Genomic DNA, 22,218 nt, shown 5'->3' with positions numbered 1-22,218 from the left:
GTGACGCGGACAACGTTGGCTTTATTTATCGCAGTAATCCCCTACCATGCAGTCACTAGTAAAAGTTCAGTGCAGTACAGGGAAAACTCTGGTTTGGCTCACCATCCTGGAATATCTGCAGGTTCTGCCAGCTCCTAGAGCCCAGTGGTGCATGCAGGGTGGTTTCTGAGTACCTGGAAACCATCCCCTGATGTGCCGATTTTTAATTATTTTGAGACGGAGACAGCTCTGTCTCCGTCTCTACATTGACTGCTGCAGCAACCATTGGAGCTGTTTGCGTCTCCTTGCACTGCACAGGGTCTCCACGAACCATTTTCGCCCACCTCTTCTATATTTTCAATATCTCCCATTCCACCCTCTCCTGCCACCACCAACAACAGCTTGTGGGGCTTTCAGAAAGCAGAGCAATACTGTACAGTCCTGCTCACCTCTTTTTAAATAAAAGTAGCTTCTCTTGCACCACATCAGTACAGACCCCATATAGTGAAACAGAATAAATGAAACCACTACCAAAAAGAGATTATATATATATATATATATATATATATATATATATATATATATATATATATATAGATATAGATATATATATATAGATATATAGATATATATATATAGATATATAGATATATATATATAGGTACAGCAGCAGCCGGCACTCCCATAATTAATTTCAACGTGCTCAGGTGCCAAAAAACAAGAAAATTATAGCTCCAACAAAGAATGGCACTCAGAGACAAAGTTGCAAAAAAGGACTATTAATTCCACAAGTCGACTTGTGGAATTAATAGTCCTTTTTTGCAACTTTGTCTCTGAGTGCCATTCTTTGTTGGAGATATATATATATATATATATATATATATATATATATATAGAGAGAGAGAGAGAGAGAGAGAGAGAGAGAGAGTGTGAGTGTGTTCACAACATAGGGCCCCCGGATTAGCATAAGTAACATAACATCAAACATTAAAAGTGTACCCTCGTGGGCTCGCTCCACTCGCAATAGGTTACTATTTGCACTAGATGTCCACATGTATCACAAAACGGATAGTCCAGGGGGTCCCATATTTGAACTTTAGCCGATATATATATATATATATATATATATATATGGAAACCCCCCTTTACAAATCCTGCGTTTGCCCCTGGAGCTGCGTCTCTGTCCTGCCCCCCCTAGCTAGGAATCACTGCAGCAGCGCTGGCCTTGTCTATCAGCTCCTCCTGTCAGTACAACTCGCTTAGATGGCCTCCATTAAACTGTTCCAGCACCTGGCTGTAACTGCCACAGCACAAGCCGGATCTCTCCCTGGGATCCATACGCTTCTTGCTGACTGGTCAGTGCCCCAGGGCCAGGTGCAGCACTCAGGGCATAGTTAACTCTTTCACTGCCATCTGTTTAATAATATCCAGCCAGGGCAGTATTTAGCAGGGTAAGGGACATAAAAGTCACACTACAGTTTGTGGCAGCTCCAATGGGGTGTCGCATAACAGGCACAATCATTACAGGCTAAGGTGAGAGATAAATACATGACATGTCAGGTGAGGGATCAACTACTGAAGAGTACAATTCCAGCTATAGTGGATGGACAAAGGTTTACACACTGTAAAAATAGACAGATTGCGCACGTCTTATTTGGTTCCTATAGTAATCTGTACTAGTCCCATCATGCTATGACTTATTGTGCTACTATGATCAAGGAAGCAGTGGATCTGGTTCTCTGTGTAAACTAAAACATGGTAATTATTTTTGCTAATTTAAAAACATGCCTTATACACTGCTTTCATCTTCCTTACGTTAAAGGCAAGGTTGCCATATATCCTTGCCACAGACTGTGTGCCACTAGATGTTTGCAAGTAGCATCCCATATTGCCAGCTGCCCTCTGTCATGATAACAAGGTGATCTTCAAATGATCTGTCAAATGTATGTTTGTTGATCAACACTGTAGGCCTTTCTTTACTTTTTTTGTTAGAGGATTTTACTGAATCCTCTGTATAACTTGCCAGCTTGTTAGAAAACGTAACTTTAAGATTCCCCTATATTGTCTTTCCCACAGGATGACGTTTATAACAGCTGCCCAAGTCACATTCCTGCTTTTGGACAAAGGCTGTATCTGAGAGCAAGCACATCTTGTTTAAACTTCAGTTCTTTCTTGTATTAGAAATACTTTCACTTGAACAGAATGCAACATATCCCTAGCAAATCTAACTTTTCACTTACTCATGGATATGGCTTTTACTTATATTTATGATCCAGTGTTCTTCTAAAACCTGTAGCACATGGGCAGTTATCTATACTAGATGCCTCCAAAGTACCTGAGAATTTACATGTTCAAACGAGATAATTATTCTCCTTGATAATCAAGCTATTGCTGTGTACACTTTTGGTAGTATGTCCTAGAACCTAGTCAATATTGATGAATGGCAGTAATTTGGGGGATTTTAACTGGTTCAAATCTGCAAAGTAGTAGCAAGCGCCATCTTCTGTTGCTCATTAGAACAGCAATTAATACAGATTTTCCCTAAAAAAATCCCCCATGCAGTGTCTGGCCATACACGTCCTTGTTTGGCACGATTATCCCTCCATAGCATGTAGTAATAATAGGATTTTGGTTACCTACCGGTAAATCCTTTTCTCGTAGTTCGTAGAGAATGCTGGGGTCCATATTAGTACCATGGGGTATAGACGGGTCCACCAGGAGCCATTGGCACTTTAAGAGTTTAATTGTGAGGGCTGGCTCCTCCCTCTATGGCCCCCCTACCAGACTCAGTCTAGAAACTGTGCCCGATGGGAGACGACATACTTCGAGAGAAGGAATTACACAGATAGTGGCGAGATTCATACCAGCTCACACAACAGGCAAATCCGGCTAACAACTCAGCAACAGCTGAAACAGCAAATAACGCAGAACTTACCTAGGAACCAGGTAACACTGAACTATAACCAATGCAGGAAAACGAAGTGCTGGGCGGGCGCCCAGCATCCTCTACGGACTACGAGAAAAGGATTTACCGGTAGGTAACCAAAATCCTATTTTCTCTTACGTCCTAGAGGATGCTGGGGTCCATATTAGTACCATGGGAATGTACCAAAGCTCCCAGTACGGTAGGGAGCGCGCGGAGGCTCCTGCAACACTGCTTGACCAAACTGGAGGTCAGCAGAGGCCAGAGTATTGAGCTTGTAAAACTTGGCAAACGTGTTCGACCCAGACCAAGTAGCTGCTCAACAGAGTTGCATTGCCGAGACACCCCGGGCAGCCGCCCAGGAAGAGCCCACTTTACGCGTAGAGTGGGCCTTTACGGATTTCGGAAACAGCAGTCCTGCCGTGGAATAAGCATGCTGGATAGTGAACCTGATCCAGCGTGAAATCGACTGCTTAGAAGCAGGACATCCAATTTTTTTGGGATCATAGAGGACAAACAGGGAGTCACTTTTCCTGTGACGAGCCGTCCTCTTCACGTAAATCTTCAAAGTCCTCACTATATCCAAGGCCTTTGAAGTAATTGAGAAGTCAGTAGCCACTGGCACCACAATAGGTTGATTGATGTGGAAAGCCGACACAACCTTAGGTAGGAACTGTGGACGAGTCCTAAGTTCCGCCCTGTCTTCATGGAAGATCATATAGGGGCTCTTACAAGATAAAGCCCCCAATTCCGACACGGGTCGTGCAGAAGCCAAGTCCAACAAGGTGACCGCCTTCCACGTGATAAACTTGAGATCAGCCACCTGTAAAGGCTCATACCAAGCAGATTGTAGGAACTGCAACACCACCTCAAGATCCCATGGAACTGTAGGTGCCACAAAGGGAGGCTGGATGTGCAGAACCCCTTTCAAAAAGGTCTGAACCTCAGGAAGAACAGCCAATTGTTTTTGGAAGAAGATGGACAAAGCAGAGATCTGGACCTTGATGGAGCCCATTCTCAGTCCCGTATCCACCCCTGCTTGCAGAAAAAGGAGAAAACATCCAAGTTGAAACTCTACCGCTAGAAACTTCTTGGACTCACAGCAAGAAACATAAGTCTTCCAAATGAGATGATAATGCTTAGACGTTACCCCCTTCCTGGCCTGTATCAGGGTAGGAATGACCTCACTCGGGATAGCCTACCGAACTAAGATCTGGCGTTCAACCGCCATGCCGTCAAATGAAGCCGCGGTAAGTCTTGATAAGCGAACGGCCCCTGCAGAAGCAGATCCTCCCGAAGAGGTAAAGGCCGTGGATCTTCCTGTAGAAGATCCAGTAGATCCGCGTACCAAGCCCTCCTTGGCCAGTCCGGAGCAATGAAGATTGCCAGAACCTTTGTTCTTCTCACGAGTTGAAGAACCCTTGGTATCAGAGGAATTGGAGGATACACATACACGGACTTGAATACCCAAGGTGTTACCAGTGCGTCCACCGCCACTGCCTGTGGGTCTCTTGACCTGGAATAGTACCTCCGTAACTTCTTGTTGAGGCAGGAGGCCATCATGTCTAGGTGAGGAACCCCCCACCAACCGGTTACCTCCTCAAACACCTCCAGATGGAGGCCCCACTCCCCTGGATGGAGATCGTGTCTGCTAAGGAAATCTGCTTCCCAGTTGTCTACGCCCGGAATGAAGATTGCCAACCTCGCCACCGCGTGCCTTTCTGCCCAGACGAGGACCTTCGACACCTCTGCCATGGCAGCTCTGCTCTTCGTTCCGCCTTGTCGGTTTATGTAGGACACTGTGGTCACATTGTCCGACTGCACCTGAACAGTCGATCCTGTAGAAGGTGTGCTGCTTGTAGAAGGGCGTTGTAAACGGCCCTGGGTTCCAGGATGTTTATTGGGAGAAGTGACTCTTGAGCCGACCATCGTCCTTGAAAGGTTTCCCCCAGAGCGACCGCTCCCAAACCTCTTAGACTTGCATCTGTGGTCAACAGGATCCAGTCTTGAATTCCGTACCTTCTCCCTTCCAGAAGGTGTGGAAGTTGCAGCCACCACAGGAGTGAAATCCTGGCTTTCGGAGACAGGCATATCCTCTTGTGCAAGAGTAGGTGAGAGCGCGACCACTGGTCCAAGAGGTCCAGTTGAAAAGGTCGAGCATGAAACCTGCCATACTGCAGAGCCTCGTAGGCGGCAACCATCTTCCCCAGAAGGCGTATGCATTGATAAACAGATACCCGGGTAGGCCGTAGGACATCCCAGACCATTGTTTGAATCACCAACGCTTTCTCCGCCAGGAGAAAAACCCTCTGCACTTCCGTGTCGAGGATCATTCCCAGGAATGACAGCCGCCTTGTCGGCTCCAGATGAGACTTTGGAAGATTCAGGATCCAACCGTGCTACCCGAGCAGCTGCGTCGTGAGTGCGAAGGACCGTAACAACCTCTCCCTGGATGACGCCTTGATCAGGAGATCGTCCAGATATGGAATTATGTTCACCACCTGTTTGCGGAGGAGAACCATCATCTCCGCCATCACCTTGGTGAAGATCCTTGCTGCTGTTGAGAGGCCAAACGGCAGCGCTTGGAACTGATAGTGATCGTCCATCAGCGCAAACCTGAGATAAGCCTGATGTGGCGCCCAAATGGGAATGTGAAGGTAAGCATCCTTGATGTCGAGGGACAGGAACTCCCCCTCCGACAGCCCTGAAATGACAGCCCTCAGAGATTCCATCTTGAATTTGAACTCCTTGGGATAAGGGTTCAAAGATTTCAAATTTAGAATAGGCCGTACCGAACCATCCGGCTTCGGTACCACGAAAAGGTTAGAATAATAACCCTTGTTTTCCGCTGCTGAAGAGGGACCTGAACAATGACCCCAGAGACACCACCAATTTTCTGATGGCCTCCAGAAGAATTGTCTTGTCCGCCAGCAGCGCTGGCAAGCCTGACTTGAAGAAACGGTGAGGCAGGGGGTCTTGAATCTCCAGTCTGTACCCTCTGGACACTATATCCAGAACCCAGGGGGTCCAGACCCGACGACACCCAGACGTGGCTGAACTACCGGAGTCTCGCCCCCACCTGACCTTCCTCCAGGCCTAGCTGTCCACCGTCATGCGGAGGACTTAGGGGTATCAGAAGCGGGCTTCTGGGTCTGGGAACCTGCGGGAGCGGGTTTCTTTCCTTTGGCACAATCACCTCTGAAGAAGGTGTTCGAAGGCTTATTCTTTCTAGGCCTCGCGGCCTGAAAGGAAAGTGACGTGTTAGATGAAAAGGGCTTCTTCGTAGCCGGTGCAGCTGAGGGGAGAAAAGGAGACTTACCCGCGGTAGCCGTGGCAATCCACGCATCCAGCGCCTCCCCAAATAGAGCCTGACCTTTGTACGGAAGGCCTTCCACACACTTCCTGGGTTCCCGCTTCAGCAGACCAGTTGCGCAGCCAGAAACTTCTGCGAGCCGAGACTGACATGGAGGAGATCTCCGCAGCCATGGAACCCAAGTCCTTCATGGAATCCACCAGGAACCCTGCAGAATCCTGAATATTACGTAGAGATAAATCAACGTCACCTTTGTCCAGCGTTGACGATTCCTCCTGCAGAGTGATCGACCACCTGGCAATAGCTTTAGCAATCCAAGCACAGGCTATAGTAGGCCGCAATAGAGCCCCTGAAGCCGTGTAAATGGATTTCAGCATAGCATCCACCTTGCGATCTGCCGGGTCCTTTAATGCAGTAGAACCCGGGACCGGTAAAACTACCTGCTTGGACAGCCTGGACACAGAGGCGTCGACTATCGGCGAGTACTCCCATCTCTTCCTATCTTCCTCTGGAAAGGGAAAAGCAACCAATACTCTCTTGGGAATCTGGAATTTCTTTTCCGGAGTTTTCCATGCCTTTTCAAAGATAGCCTTTAATTCCTCGGATGCCGGGAAGGTGAGGGGGGGGGGGGGGGGGGGGGGAGGGGGAGCTTCTTATTATCCGTAAAGAAGGCCTCCTCCACCTGTTCCAGAGCTGTGTCCGAAATGTGTAAAACATCCCTAATAGCCTCAATCATCAACGGCACCCCCCAGCAAGTGATGCCGTTCCCCTCAACACATCCCCATCACCATCTGCAGCGTCAGAGTTGGGGTCATCATGCATAATTGCAAGCGCACGTTTATGAGAATGTACCGCAGGGGACCCCGAGGAGGCAGAATCAGACCATACGACCATAGAGGACTGGAGGACCTGAGTGGCATGCTCAGTCCTAGCAACCCTATCAGAAATCTGAGAAATAGTCCCCCTCAGAGAGACTAACCATTCTGGCTCTCTAACTGGGATCTGCGCTAAAACAGTGCAATCCTGATTACATGGAATGGAGTCTTCCTGGGAAGACAAATCCTCTGCAGCATATGAAACAGTGTCCCTAGCCATGTTGACATACACACTCAAACACCCCACAAACACACAGGGTATTATGTAGACAGAGTTTCCCCCCAAGAATGGCAGACACACAGAGATTGGAGCCAACCCACACACAGCGCTCTTGAGGCAAAGGGAGACCCTTCCCAGCGCTGACTGTGTCCCTTAATAGGTGACACAGCCCTTAAGCAGCCCCCCCCCCCACACCCCCACCCACCTTCTACAGCCCCCTGGTACCGTACAGACTGCTGGAGAAAGCTCTGGAGGGACCTGGATCCAGTGAACCGTGACTGTAGGCAGGAAAAATGGCGCTGAACGCTGCTGGGTCCGCTCTGAGGAGAAGCTCCGCCCGATTCAATGGCGCTGTCTTCCCGCTCACAAGATGATTATACTGGCCGGAGGAATATGCTGACCTGGGTCCGCAGACCCCGACACGCCGAAGAAAACCAGTGCAGGGTCCGGAGCTGGCTCAGGGCGCTCCCTTTCAAGTGCCGCACCAAGGTACCGCTAGGCCTTCCAGGAGCGCGGAAACAACCGTGCTCCTGACCCGTAGCAACCCTCTTCACACTGTCCCCCCGCTTGCAAGGGGGGACAGTGCCTGACTCGCCACACTTCTGCTTCTGAGGGGGTGGCGGCCTTCTGCCGGGGCGAGCGTTACCCTGTGGCGGGGCGCGATCAGACCCCTCTGGAGCCACCGTCCAGTCAGCAGGAGCAGTGGCTCAAGACCCCGCAGGGCGGACACTGCACCCCTCCCCCAGTCCCACGCTGCAGGGAGGCTATCGCCGACAGCCTCCTTGTAAAATAAAATAAAAAAAAGTGAAAGAAAAAAAATTACTCTTTACCAGAAGAACTCTGTAAAGCTCCCCTAGCTGTGAGCAGCTCCTCCGGGCACATTTTCTAAACTGAGTCTGGTAGGAGGGGCATAGAGGGAGGAGCCAGCCCACACTATTAAACTCTTAAAGTGCCAATGGCTCCTGGTGGACCCGTCTGTACCCCATGGTACTAATATGGACCCCAGCATCCTCTAGGACGTAAGAGAAAAGTACTTTTTCTATGTCTTTTTATTTTAAACTCATGTTGCACAATAAACCTAGCATTTGCAATGCAACAGATGTGTGAGGAAAAAAAGATTAAGGAGATAATTTTCACAGGTCATTCCAAGGGTGTCAGGGGATCTTGAAATTGTCCATATGTTCACTGAGCTTACTGTAAGAACACAGCTATAAAATACACTAGTTAGACCCATATAACTGGGTGTTGGACAAGAGATATAACAGGGAATGTTATGGTGCATTGTCAGGACCTATTGTGAATAAGATACAAGGAGACCCTAATGTTGGAACCTCACCCTGAACGTCTGTGCAGAGTATCATCATTTTCCAGCAATGGGGAAAATTGCTTGTGTTAATCAACCAAGTCTTTTTGTTTAATTACTAAAGTAATTAATCCAATTACTGCTGGTGACTTTTATAAACATTCTTAATTTTATTTTAGCATACTGTGTGACATTATCTTCGAATAAGAACTAATGTGAATCCAGTGACAGTGCTAATGCTGGGAATGTGTCAAGTATTGCTGCAGCAGAAAGTATTTTAAGGTCTGCACACACTGTGATGATAATGAAATGTTTATCAGCAACGCTTTCAGCATCCTACTGGAAGTGGAATTAACTTTACTCCCGGAGTTTCCTGCACTGTAATACGCATACACCCAATGTCATCATTGACACTATAATTCATGGGTCTTCAACCTGCGGCCCTCCAGCTGCTGTGGAACTACACATCCCAGCATGCCCTGCCTCAGTTTTCGCATACCTTAATAGCAAAACTATGCCAAGGCATGCTGGGATGTGTACTGTAGTTTCACAGCAGCTGGAGGGCCACAGGTTGAAGACCCATGCTATAATGTATCAATTCTAAGGGTTCAGACTGATAATTTTGCAGGAGTAATACAAGATGCAGCATTTCTAAGGGAATCGCCGACCACTTTCAAGCAGTTAGCAATTCTGAAGGTACGTGTGTCAGGGATTAAGAAAAGGTGTCTATCAATCAACTAGTTGGCTGGTTGGAAAGTATCTTTCGGTATGTATGGGTAATTTTCCAGGGGATCACAAATCCAGTCCTCAAGTATCCCCAGTAGGTCATGTTTTGTGGATTTCTTTAATTATGCACAAGGTCGTTAATCTCTTTTGCTGGATCAGTAATTATTCCTGCTGTTTTCACAGACATAGATGCTCAAAACATGACTTGGGGTTACTTGAAGATTGCAGTTTTGAAACATATCAAAAATACCATTTCAGAAGGAATGGCAATTACAGTAAAACAGAGACAAAAATCAAATGATCATCTACCTACCTTGAGCGTCAAGTGAAATTTTCTCTTGTGGAAAAGTGCCTCTCCTGGTGCCTGTAGAGCAGGCAAAAACCATTTCTTTTGTATATATGTTACACATGGGACTAGTAAAGTTTGGAATCACAAGCTGAGAAAACAGCATTTCTTCAGACTATAGAAAAAATAGTGTAGAATCAAACATTACAAATGTAGCCCTGTACAGATTTTATTAATTATACTGTTGACAAAGATAAAAATACAATACAAGATAGAAGACATTTAAAATTGTCACTATGAATAATTTTTACACCGTTCACACTAAAGCCCCGTCTCTGACCTGGGATAATAAACGCAAGTCGGAGCCAGAACTTCAGCTACACCTACCCCTTTCACACCGCCACTGAGATCCAGGTGGTCGCTGCTCACACAGGATGCAAGAGTGTAGGTCTCCAACATCTATCTATCCAGACACACACACTTTTATATATCATTCAAGTGTTTTGACCATTTTTTGGGTAATATATCAATAACAGAATTTCCTGGCGCCAAACAAATCCCTTACACAATTTGCCAGCGCTTTCTATCGTTTTTTTTTGTTGATATATCAATAAAGATGGAAATCATTTGAAATGCAAATAAACGGCGATCTTGGAATAGCATCAGGCATCCAAGAAGTAGTTGTAAATATACTTATAGTTAATTAAATCTAAAAGTGGAGGTTTAGTGTTACGGAAACTAAGTCGAGTCTGCCCTATGTTTTGAAGTGGCAGTAATTTAAAAAGAAAAAACAACTTTGTATTGCCTTATATTTTGCTACATAAAGCCATGTGGTCAGCTCACAAGAACTGTAATGCATAAAACTCACCTGAAATGGAGGATTGAACTGGGTGACCTCAACGTTGATTTCACCAGAAAAGTTGTAGCCTTCATCCTTTACAGTGACAAGTGCATAATAGCTTAGGCAGGGATCATCATTGGGGTGCCAGGCAACAGCCAGAATGACCAAACCATCACTGATTTATGAGGGAAAGGGAAAGATATGGAATGATGAAAAAAAATATATGCATAAATCTGTATGTTTAATAGAAAAAAAAGCCACACATGCTTAATTACACAGTAAGATAAACAACTACAATCCAAATAATCTACAATTTGTCATTTTCTGCACTGTGAGGTTGTTTAACACAACCCATGTAATCAACGCAAGTTTGTTTATATGTACTGTTACTTGACAGGTTTATATATAAAGTGATTCGCTCTTCATCTCATTGAGCATTGACCATTATTAGGACTTATTAATGATGTAATGAGATCTGTGTATACTTGTATAACAAGCAAGATGAAGATTGTTGTGGATAAAAAGCCATTATTAAAAGTCAGTAGTACTTGAGCAACATTTATAATATATAGAGAAAGATTTGCTTTTCGAACTACAAACTTGTTACTGCATTCCAAGTATACTTATAGACTTTCCTCTATCAATATGCAGATATTTATATCAAAAGCACTGAGGGCCCCTTTTGGCTCCACTGCTTTTATATGAGGATACTAAAAGAGCACATTATAAGGCGAGATCAGGAAGGACAAAGCACCCATGGAGCAAAGACATATTAGACAAACATTCTGTTTGGAAATCAATATAGTTCACTCGCCAATCAGCTCACCTCTGACCTTTCCTCTATCAAGAAAAAGCTGCTCTAGCCCAACACAAATTTATCCCATCTCATCCCGTGGTCAGTTTCTTTTCACATGACATTTGTCAAGTGCCTGCTAGTTCTACACCGTTTTTATTTATTAAGGGAAAAGAACAGAGGCAAGATATCAATTATCTGCATTGCGGTTGTGTACCTCACATCAATATCAGGCCAAATACCATAGTGTGTGTGCCCAGCTATTCTTCTGATTCAATGCTCATGTCAATTATATTGAAAGTAAGCAGATAAATATAGGATTTTAATTACCTACCAGTAAATCCTTTTCTCGTAGTCTGTAGAGGATATTGGAGAGCCATTTAGTACCGTATAGACGGATCCACTAGGAGCCATGGGCACTTTAAGAATTTGATAATGTGGTCTGGCTCCTCCCTCTATGCCCCTCCTACCAGACTCAGTCTAGGAAACTGTGCCCTAGGACACGGACATACTTTGAGAGAAGGATATAAAAGAATAGGGGTGAGATTCCGAACCAGCACACACAAACAAGAGGAAAGCCATGCTAACCAAACTTGGAACACGAACACCTGAACAAAACTTAACCAAGTAACAGTGCAGGACGAAGTAAGCACCGGGCGGACGCCCAGTATCCTCTACGGACTACGAGAAAAAGATTTACCGATAGGTAATTAAAATCCTATTTTCTCTTACGTTCTAGAGGATACTGGGGATCAATTTAGTACCACGGGGAAGTACCAAAGCTCCCAAACTGGGTGGTAGAGTGCTGAGGGTCCTGCAGAACTGATTGGCCTCTGAGAACCTTCAGTTTGGTCAACGTAACGAACTTATAGAACTTTGCAAACGTGTTCGAACCTGACCAAGTAGCTGCTCGGCAGAGCTGTAAGGCTGAGACACAGAGGGCAGCTGCCCAAGAAGAACCCACTGACCTAGTCGAGTGGGCCTGTACAGATTTTGGAATAGTCAATCCTGCCGTGGAATAAGCATGCTGGATAGTGAGCCATAACCGGCGTGCAATTGACTGCTTTGAAGCAGGACACCCAATCTTATTGGGATCGTAAAGAACAAACAGCGAGTCCAATTTCCTGTGACGAGCTGTTCCCTTCACACACACACCTTCAAAGCTCTCACAACATCCAAAGACTTTAAGACTTTGAAGTAACAGAGGTGTCGGTAACAACCGGAACCACAATGGGTTGATTGATGTGAAACGCAGACACCACCTTAGGAAGAAATTTCTGACGAGTCCTGACTTCAGCTCTTTCCTCATGAAAATTAAATAGGGGCTCTTGTGAGACAACGCCCCCAACTCCGACTTGCTGAAGCCAAGACCAACAGCGTGACGGTTTTCCATGTAAGATATTTTACATCTCCCTCCTGTAATGGTTCAAACCAGTGCCATTGGAAGAACTGCAGCACCAAATGGAGATCCCAAGGTGCCGTGGGAGGCACAAAGGGAGGCTGGATGTGCAGAACCACTTTCAAGAACGGCTGGACCTCAGTGAGAGAAGCTAATTGTTTTTGAAAGAAAATGGACAAGGCCGAAATCTGGACTTTTATGGAGCCCAGACGTAGGCCCACATCCACACCCGAGTGCAGAAAAAGCAGGAAACGTCCCAGATGACATTCCACCGCAGAATATTTTCTGCTCACACACCAAGAGACGTATTTTTTCCAAATAAGGTGGTAATGTTTAGACGTTACCCCTTCCTGGCTTGGATCATAGTCTGTATCACCTTGTTAGGGATGCCTCTCCTGACTAGAATCAACCGTTCAACTTCCATGCCGTCAAACGTAGCCGCGTTAAGTTTTGATAGATGAATGGGCCCTGTTGCAGAAGATCTTCGCGAAGAGGTAGAGGCCATGGATCTTCGAGGAGCATCTCCAGAAGGTCCGCGTACCAGGCCCTTCTTGGCCAGTCCGGACTAATGAGAACTGCTTGAACTTTTTCCCTTTTTATTCTTTTCAGAATTCTTGGGATCAGCGGAAGTGGAGGGAACACGTACACCATCTGATAGACCCATTGAGTCGTCACAGCGCCCACTGCCACTACCTGTGGGTCTCTCGACCTGGAACAATACCGCTTGAGCTTCTTGTTGAGACGAGAGGCCATCATGTCGATTTGTGGAATGAAGATCGCCGACAATGCCACAGTGTGTTTTTCTGCCCAGAGAATTCTAGATACCTCCGATATTGCTGCTCTGCTATTTGTTCCGCCCTGTCGGTTTATGTACGTCACTGCTGTCACATTGTCCGACTGAACCTGAATGGCCCGATCTTGAAGAAGATATGAGGCCTGCAGAAGGGCATTGTATATAGCCCTAAGTTCCAGCATGCTAATTGGAAAGACAACTTCCTGACTTGTCCATCTTCCTTGAAACTGCACCCCCTGGGTGACTGCTCCCCAACCTCTGAGGCTTGCGTATGTGGCTTGCAAAATACAATTCTGGATCCCGAACCGTCGGCCCTCGAGTAGGTGAGAAGTCTGTAGCCACCACAGAATAAAAATTCTGGCATTTGGCGACAGACGGATCCTCTGGTGCATGTGAAGATGTGATCCGGACCACTTGTCCAACAGATCCAGCTGGAAGGGCCTTGCATGAAACCTTCCGTACTGAAGTGCCTCGTAAGAGGCCACCATTTTCCCCAGAAGGCAAATGCACAGATGCACCGATATGCGGGTTGGCTTCATGACATCCCGAACCATCGACTGGATTACCAATGCCTTCTCCAAAGGAAGGAAAAACTTTCTGCGACTGTGTCCAGTATCATTCCCAGAAATGGGAGCCTCAGAGTTGGCTGAAGGTACGCATCCTTGATATCCAGAGACACTAGGAATTCCCCCTCCTCCAGACCTGAGATCATCGCTCTCAGAGACTCCATCTTGAATTTGAACACTCGTAAATACGGGTTCAACGATTTTAGATTCAAAATCGGCCTTACCGAACTGTCCGGTTTCGGTACCACAAACAAGTTGGAATAATATCCCTTGTTTTGGAGATGAGGTGGAACTGGAACAATGACCTGAGTCTGTACCAGTTTTTGAATGGCATCATGTAAGGTTATACTTGCCTGTTGTGAAACTGGTAAGCCTGATTTGAAGAATCTGTGAGGCGGGAGCTCCTGAAACACCAGTCTGTAGCCCTGGGAGTCTGTAGCCCTAAGATCTATGACCCAGGGATCCTGGCATGATGTTGTCCAGATGTGACTGAAATTTTTTAGTCAGGCTCCCACCTGCCAGTCTTCAAGGCATCGCGGTCCCCCATCATGCAGAAGGCTTTGAGGAAACAGAACTGGAGCTCTGTTCCTGAGAACCGGCTGTTGCTGGTTTGCGTAGTTTACCTCTAGCACCTCTGCTGGCTGCAGAAGATCCTCTGGTTTTGCCCTTAAACTTGGCAGTCCGAGCGGACTGTAGAGTAGGTCCTGAAAAGTCTTCCTGGTTGGGGGAGCTGCAGAAGGAAGATATGTATGTGGACTTACCCACAGTAGCTTTGGAGATCCATTTGTCTAGTTCATCTCCAAATAAGGCCTCTCCTGTGAAGGGTAGACCTTCCACGCCTTTCCTGGAATCCGCGTCCGCAGTCCACTGGCGTAACCATAAGCCCCTGCGTGCTGACACTGCCATTGCAGTGGTGCGTGAATTAAGCAAACCTACTTCTTTTATGGCTTCCTGTATATGTTGCAGGAGTAACACGATCTCCCCCCTAGATAAGGAATCGAACCCTTCAATTAGGTTACCTGAACATTTAGCAATGGCTTTAGTAATCCACTCATAGGCTATAGTGGGTCTCTGAGCCACCCCAGCAGCTGTGTACAAGCATTTGAGTGTATTCTCAATCTTACGATAAGCTGTGTCTTTCAGGGAGGCTGCACCAGGGACGGGTTAACACAATCTTCCGTGACAACCTGGACATATATGCATCCACTATCGGTGGACTTTCCCATTTTTTCTTATCCTCAGGAGGAAAAGGAAAAGATGAGAGTAACCTTTTAGGGATTTGAAATTTCTTATCAGGATTAACCCATGGTTCTTCAAACAGGGTATTCAATACCTTTGACACAAGAAAAGTGACTGAGGACTTCTTTTACATTAAAATAAGATTCCTCACTCCTGTCACCTTATCAGGAATTTGTAGCATGTCTCTGATAGCTTCTATAAGAGCCTCTATTCCGTGTGACAGAGCAGCGCCCCCCCCCCCCCTCCCTCCATCACTTCTGAATCCACCTCCCCCTCCTCCATGTCTGATCCCTCAGTGTTAGAGTCAGACTGCAGGATATGGGCCAGAGTTCCTTTTGGTGGACAAATGACAGGGGACTGAGACGCTTGTTTGGGAACTGAGTCTCTGTTCATAATCTCATCCACAGACTGTCTTTAGTATTGCGTCTCTTTCTCATTGCGGGACAATTAGAGATATTGGAAATCATTCCTTTAATGGAATCAGGCCACGATGGTTCAGCCCCGCTAGCCTGGGAAGGTACACTACACCGCTGAGGTAATCTGGAGTCACACCGGAGGAGCTGCGCATCCCTTTCAGTCAGCGTCTGTGTCGACCGCAGAGGGAAAATGGCGCTGGTGAGCTGCTGGATCCGCTCATAGTGAAGCCCTGCCCCCTCGATGGCACACAGTCTTCCTGCTTTTCTTATACTGGCTGAGGTAATTTGTGCTTAAAATGGAGACAGATTGCCAGTGTGGGTACTGTGTACAGTGTACTGAGACGCAGTTGTGTACTGAGTCTGGAGAAGCAATGCACCCCAGTTAGAAGCTGTGCATCTTCGTACCCTCATGCCGCCATAATGGTAATGCCGCTTACCGGGACGCTGGCTTAGTACTCACCACTCTTCTTTCATCTGGCTCTGTTAGGGGTGGCGGCGTGCTGCAGGAATGTACGCTCACCGTGGTGGGAATTGCAAATAGTTCCTCGGGAGCTAGTGTCCTGTCAGCGGGGAACGGGACCATTTACCCTTCAAGAGGTTGGGCCGCCCCCCCCTCCCCCACCTAAGTCCCACAAAGCAGGCAGGCTGGTGCCATCCAGTCCTGCCTGAAAATAACAAACAGAAAAATAAATGCAGAAAACTCTTCAAGGGCTTCCATAAGATTGAGCGACTCCTCCAGGCACATTTTCTAAACTGAGTCTGGTAGGAGGGGCACAGAGTGAGGAGCCAGTCCACACTATCAAATTCTTAAAGTGCCCATGGCTCCTAGTGGACCCGTCTAAACCCCATGGTACTAAATGGATCCCCAGTATCCTCTAGGACGTAAGAGAAATAATGTATGTACCCTCTCATTACAATACTCTGAGGGGGGAAAACAATTGCAGGTGAAGGGAAAGAGTTGCCGGCAATGGCACCACATTCTTGCGGTCTGCTTTCAGCTCGAATTTGCACATTTTTATCCGGAAAGCTTGGGACCCAAAAGTTTCCTGGGATGGGAAGTTTTTCCGTAATCGGGAACACTAACATGCACTAAACAGCATATAAAAAAATAAATAAATAAAAAAAAGTTATGGTAGACTTACCATAGTTAAGTCTGTTTCCCCGATGTCCACAGTATCCACAGGATTTACATTGGTGCCCGATCCTCCGACGCCACCTACAAACCAAACGGTTAAACTTTTGGGCTCCCAGCATGCATCGGTCCAGCCTCCCTATAACCCTGCCTTCTGATTCAGGGAATTCAGTTTGTCACATAGCCCAAGGCAGGAGTAGGATTATATCGAGAAAGAAGACCTATACAGGCAAGTAAAATACACACACACACACACACACACACACACACACACACACACACACACACACTTCCATAACAGAAGGAAGGAATCAGTAAGTGTAGAGATTATTAAATCAGGTGCTTCAGGGTGGGTTCCCCTTGGATACTGTGGACTTTGGAGAAACGGAGTTAACAATGGTAAGTTTACCATAACTCCTGCTTTCTCCTTCAGGGTCCACAGTATATCCACAGGATTTACAAAGGGATGCCCCAAAGCAGCATTTAAGGGAGGGGACGCTCCCGATTTGGCAGGAGAATCCTGTGCCTGAAAGCAGCAAAGGTATCAAAGGCATTATGTCTGGAAAATGTATTCATGGATGACCATGTGGCTGCCTTACAGAGTTGTTTAGCTGATAAACCATGGTGGGCTACCCATAAAGGACCGACTGAACAGGTAGAATGGGCGGAGACATTATCTGGGATAGGGAGATCAGCTTGCGAGTAGACTTCTAAGATAGTCATCCAAAGCCATCTTGCCAATGTTTGCTTATTGGCAGGCCATCCTCTCTTGCGGAATCCATATAGGACAAACTGAGAGCCTGTTTTTCTAATGGCACTGGTACGATCCATGTAGATTCTTAGTGCATGAACTACGTCCAATGATGCATCTCCCACAGAGAGATCTGGCAAATGGAAGGCCGAAACTACTATTTCTTCATTAAGATGGAACTTTAAGACCACCTTAGGAACATATCCAGACTTGGTTTGGAGAACCGCCCTGTCTGGATGGAATATCAGTAATAGAGTGCGACACAAAAGTGCCCCTAAATCTGATACTTTTAGTTGAAGCAATTGCCAGTAGAAAGAGAACTTTAGCTGACAACCATTTGAGGTCCACCCTTTTCAAAGGTTCAAATGGGGCAAATTGAAGCGCCCTGAGAACTATTCCTAGGTCCCAAGGGGCTGTTGGAGATACAACTGGAGGCTGAATGTGAAGCAGTCCCTGGAAAAATATGTGAACATCCTGTAGATTTGCAATTTTCCTTTGGAATCATATGGTCAATGCTAACACTTGTACCTTAAGGAAAGTTACGCGGAGGCCTCAGTCCATTCCAGCTTGAAGATTCCAGCTAATATTCGTGAAACTCTGAAGGACTTTGGGTCACAGATTCTGGCAGAGCACCATTGAAAAGAAGCATGCCATATCAGGTAACAGATGCAAGCAGAGGATGGTTTCCTTGCTTTAACCATAGTTTCAATTACCGCCTGTGAAAAGACCTTCGCTTTTAAGATGGATGTTTCAAATGCCATGCCGTCAAAGACAGCCGATCCAGGTGTGCGTAGAGACAGGGACCCTGATCTGGTCGTTGAAGCAGTAATAACGGAGCGTCCACAGATAACATCTGCAGATCCGTATACCAATTTCGTCTGGGCCATGCCGGAGCTATTACTATCACAGCGCCCCCTTCCTGCTTGAATTTTCAAATCACCCTGGGCAACAGGGAGATTGGAGGGAAGACATATGCCAGATGAAACTTCCATGTCACTGACAGGGCATCCACAAAGATTGCTTCGGTATCCTTCGTACTTGATCCGTATATTGGTACCTTGTTGTTCGGACGTGAAGCCATAAGGTCCACTTCCGGCAGTCCCCATTTGTTTACTTCTGGCTGCAGGGCCCATTCGCCTGCCCGAATATCATGCCGGCTGAGGAAGTCTGCTTTCCAGTTGAGAACTCCAGGTTTAAATACAGCAGACATAGCTGGATGGTGAAGTTCTGCCCACTTAACATGCAGCTTACTTGCCTCATTGCAATCCGACTGCGAGTGCCTCCTTGGTGATTGAGGTATGCTACTGCAGTGGCATTGTCCGAATGGATTTGAACCGGTTTGCCGTGAAGCCCTTCTTTTGCCTGGGTAAGTGCCATGTAGCTGGCCCGAAGTTCCAGGACATTTATTGGCAGACAACTTTCTTCCTTGGTCCAACACCACTAGAGAGGGTACTGCCCTGTTACGGCTCCCCAGCCTTGGAGCCTGGTGTCCGTTGTTAGAAGCACAGAGTCTGAGATCTCAAAGGGTCGACCTTTGTTCAAGTGGGATGTCTGTAGCCCCAGTCTAGTGACTGATGAGCTTCCTGAGGATGCTGTCCATGGCATCTGGAGAAAATCAGATGTTGGATAGATCTTGAATGGAACTGGGCCTATTCTACCATGTCGAATGTAGAGACCACTGATCCCAGTATCAACATCACTACATGGATGGATACTCTCAGATTGTGTAACAATCAGGAAATGCTCATCTGTATTGTGGATATTTTGTCCAGAGGTAGAAATATTTTCTTGAAGACTGGAATCCAATACAGTTTCTAAGTGCGTCATCTGTTGGGATGGGACTAGGGAGGACTTTGCCCAATTTATGAGCCAGCTGTGAGCCTGTAGGCACGCTATTGTTATTTGGGATATGGGTTATGTTCAATGCTTAACTAGACTTATAGTATAGATAATATCACTAATGCAAAAAACTCAATTGCTCCAAATAAAGTCACATCAATGAAATTTCTTAAAATTCAAAAGACATTATAAAAAAAAAATATATATATATATATATATATATATGTACATGAATCTGTATATATATATATATATGTTCCCAAAAAAATAATAATATTAATTATATATATATATATATATATATATATATATATATTATAATTATTTTTATTTAATTCATAGGGATACCTAATACCGGTATTCACACACACAAACACAAAAGACAATCAACATTTAAAAGACCTTAGGGTACGCTGCTGCGTTTTATCCCACCGGGTATAAATAAAGAGAGTCATCAGTTTCCTCTATATAGAGTGTAATGTCCTTCTAATTAAGCAAATATTGTAGTATTGGCTAGTATAGGGCTAGTCTCTTGCTGTTATTATTAGCACAATGAATTTTATAGGTGAGCACCGGGTTATGTCACACTTTAAGTATAGAGTTCATGCACGTTCACCCCATAAGGAGTTAACGGTCACTGCAAGACGTCACTATTGCTGATCATTTAGAGAGGTACTTCTTACATCTACCTAGTTTTCCATCTGGATGGGAGCAATACACATTCTCAGTGTTACCTTCTCTTCACCGCTGCTTGTTGGTGGTGTAGCGGTAACTGCTGTGGTCTGCCGGCAGACAACCTCCGCTCAGGTGAAACGCGATTGACGCGTTTCACCTGATAACAGGCTTCGTCAGCCATCTTGACGAAGCCTGTTATCAGGTGCAACGAGTCGATCGCGGATACATCGATCCTCACCCGGAGTTCAGGAAACGAAGGACATCGGAGCGGAGGTTGTCTGCCTGCAGAACACAGCGGTTACCGCTACACCACCACTGTCAGCTTTCGTTAGTGGAGGTGCACTAGCTGACTTCTTCCTGAAGTCCACTATCATCTCAACAGTTTTGAGGTGGTTGAGCTCAAGGTTGTTGTGGCTGCACCACTGGGCCAACCGGTCTACTTCCCGTCTATAGGCAGATTTGAACCCTTCCTTCAGGCCGATGACGGTGGTGTCGACTGCGCCTCTGAGGTGCAGTTATTTGTGTAGAGGGAGGAGAGCGGGCAGGAGTGGACACAGCCCTGAGGGGCCCCTATACTAATGGACCGCGCTTGAGAGGTAAATCACCCCGCTTTCACCACCTGTGTCCTATCTGTCAGGAAGTCTACTATCCAGGAACAGGTAGCTTCAGGGACCCGTAGCCAAAGAAATTTGCGGTGGAGGATGCTGGGAACGATTGTATTTAAGGCCGAGCTGAAATCAACAAACAGGACCCTCGCGTATGTACCAGGAATGTCTAGGTGCTGTAGAATGTAGTACAGGCCCAGGTTGACTGCATCCTCCACACACTGATTCGATTGATAGGCGAACTGTACGGGGTCCAGTTGGGGACCAGTCATCGTTTTCAGGTGATTCAAAACCAGACACGAACATTTTCATGACCACAGACGTCAGTGCTATCGGCCTGTGTCGTTCAGGTTCGTGATAGAGGGTTTCTTGGGGACCGGGACGATAGTGGACCTTTTGAAGCAAGAAGGGACTTTCTGTAGCTACAGTGATTTGTTGAAGATCTTAGTGAATATGGGGGCGAGCTGAACCGCGCATGCTCTCAGGGCAGATTGTGACACTCCAACAGGACCCGGAGCTTTCCTGGGTTTGGCTCCTTTGAACAGTGCCTCCACCTATTCTTGGGCGACTTGCAGTGCTTGGAGTTGGCAGTCGGTGTTCGGGGCATCGTAGAGGTGATTGGGTCGCAGGGGACTTCTTTTGCGAACCTGCAATAAAAGTGGTTCAGCTCGTCTGCTAGGTATTGATGCATGGTGGTGGACTTCGATGTTTTCTTGTAATTGGTTATGGATTGCATTCCATTCCATACAGATACGGGGTCATTGGTAGAGAGATCGTTTGTCAGCTTGTCCAAGAACCGCTTTTTTGCTAGCCTGATTTCTTTAGTCAGAGAGTTCCTAGTTCGCTTGTATAGTACTCTGTCTTCGCTGCTATAGGCCTCCTCTTTGGCCCGACAAAGTTGCCTGAGCTGGGCGTTGAACCAGGGCTGCTTGTTGTAAATGCGTTAAGTCTTGGTAGGCACACACGTCCTCACAGTAGCTGATGTAAGATGTGACCGTGTCTGTCAGGTCGGTTGCCAAAGCTTCGAAGACACCCCCCCCCCCCATTCCGTCCAGTCATAGCAGGCTTGGAGCTTCATCTTCGACTTGTTGGTCCATTTCTTAACAGCCTTGACGACAGGCTTAACCGCTCTCAGCTTCTGTGTATAGGTAGGGAGTAGGTGGACAAGGCAGTGGTCAGTAAGGCTGAGTGCAGCACGCGGGATAGACCGGAAGACAGACTTGAGGGTAGTGTAGCAGTGGTCAAGGGTGCGCCCTTCCCTAGTGGGACACGTGACTTGTTGTTTGTACTTAGGTGACTCCTTGCTCAGGTTAGTTCTGTTGAAGTTGCCCAGCACTATAAGTAGAAAGTCTGTATGTTTTTGTTCTATGTCGGATATGCATACGGCCAGGTGGTGCAGGGCTTCGTTCGCTCAGGCAAGTGGGGGTGTACACTCCTACAAGGACAACTGAGGCAAATTACCAGGGGGAATAGGGGGGTTGCAGTTGATACTTCGCATCTCCAGGTGAGAGCTATATGATTTGCCTAGGATTGTGACATTGGTG

General features: G+C 46.5%; 1 protein-coding gene across 1 annotated transcript in view; it reads right to left on the bottom strand.

The window, feature by feature from the left end:
• The window catches only part of NUP133 (nucleoporin 133), a 456,783-nt gene that overhangs the window by 293,600 nt on the left and 140,965 nt on the right, over positions 1–22,218 (bottom strand). Inside the window, exons 9-10 of the mRNA XM_063917554.1 lie at positions 10,494–10,641; positions 9,653–9,800 (exon numbers count right to left, since the gene is read on the bottom strand). Of these exons, the coding sequence (XP_063773624.1) occupies positions 9,653–9,800; positions 10,494–10,641 (296 nt within the window). The remainder of the gene's footprint in view (positions 1–9,652; positions 9,801–10,493; positions 10,642–22,218) is intronic.

The sequence above is a fragment of the Pseudophryne corroboree genome, chromosome 4 (assembly GCF_028390025.1).
Source record: "Pseudophryne corroboree isolate aPseCor3 chromosome 4, aPseCor3.hap2, whole genome shotgun sequence".
NCBI lineage: Eukaryota > Metazoa > Chordata > Amphibia > Anura > Myobatrachidae > Pseudophryne > Pseudophryne corroboree.
Note: the sequence above shows the minus strand (reverse complement) of the source record. Positions and strands in the feature narration are given on the sequence as shown.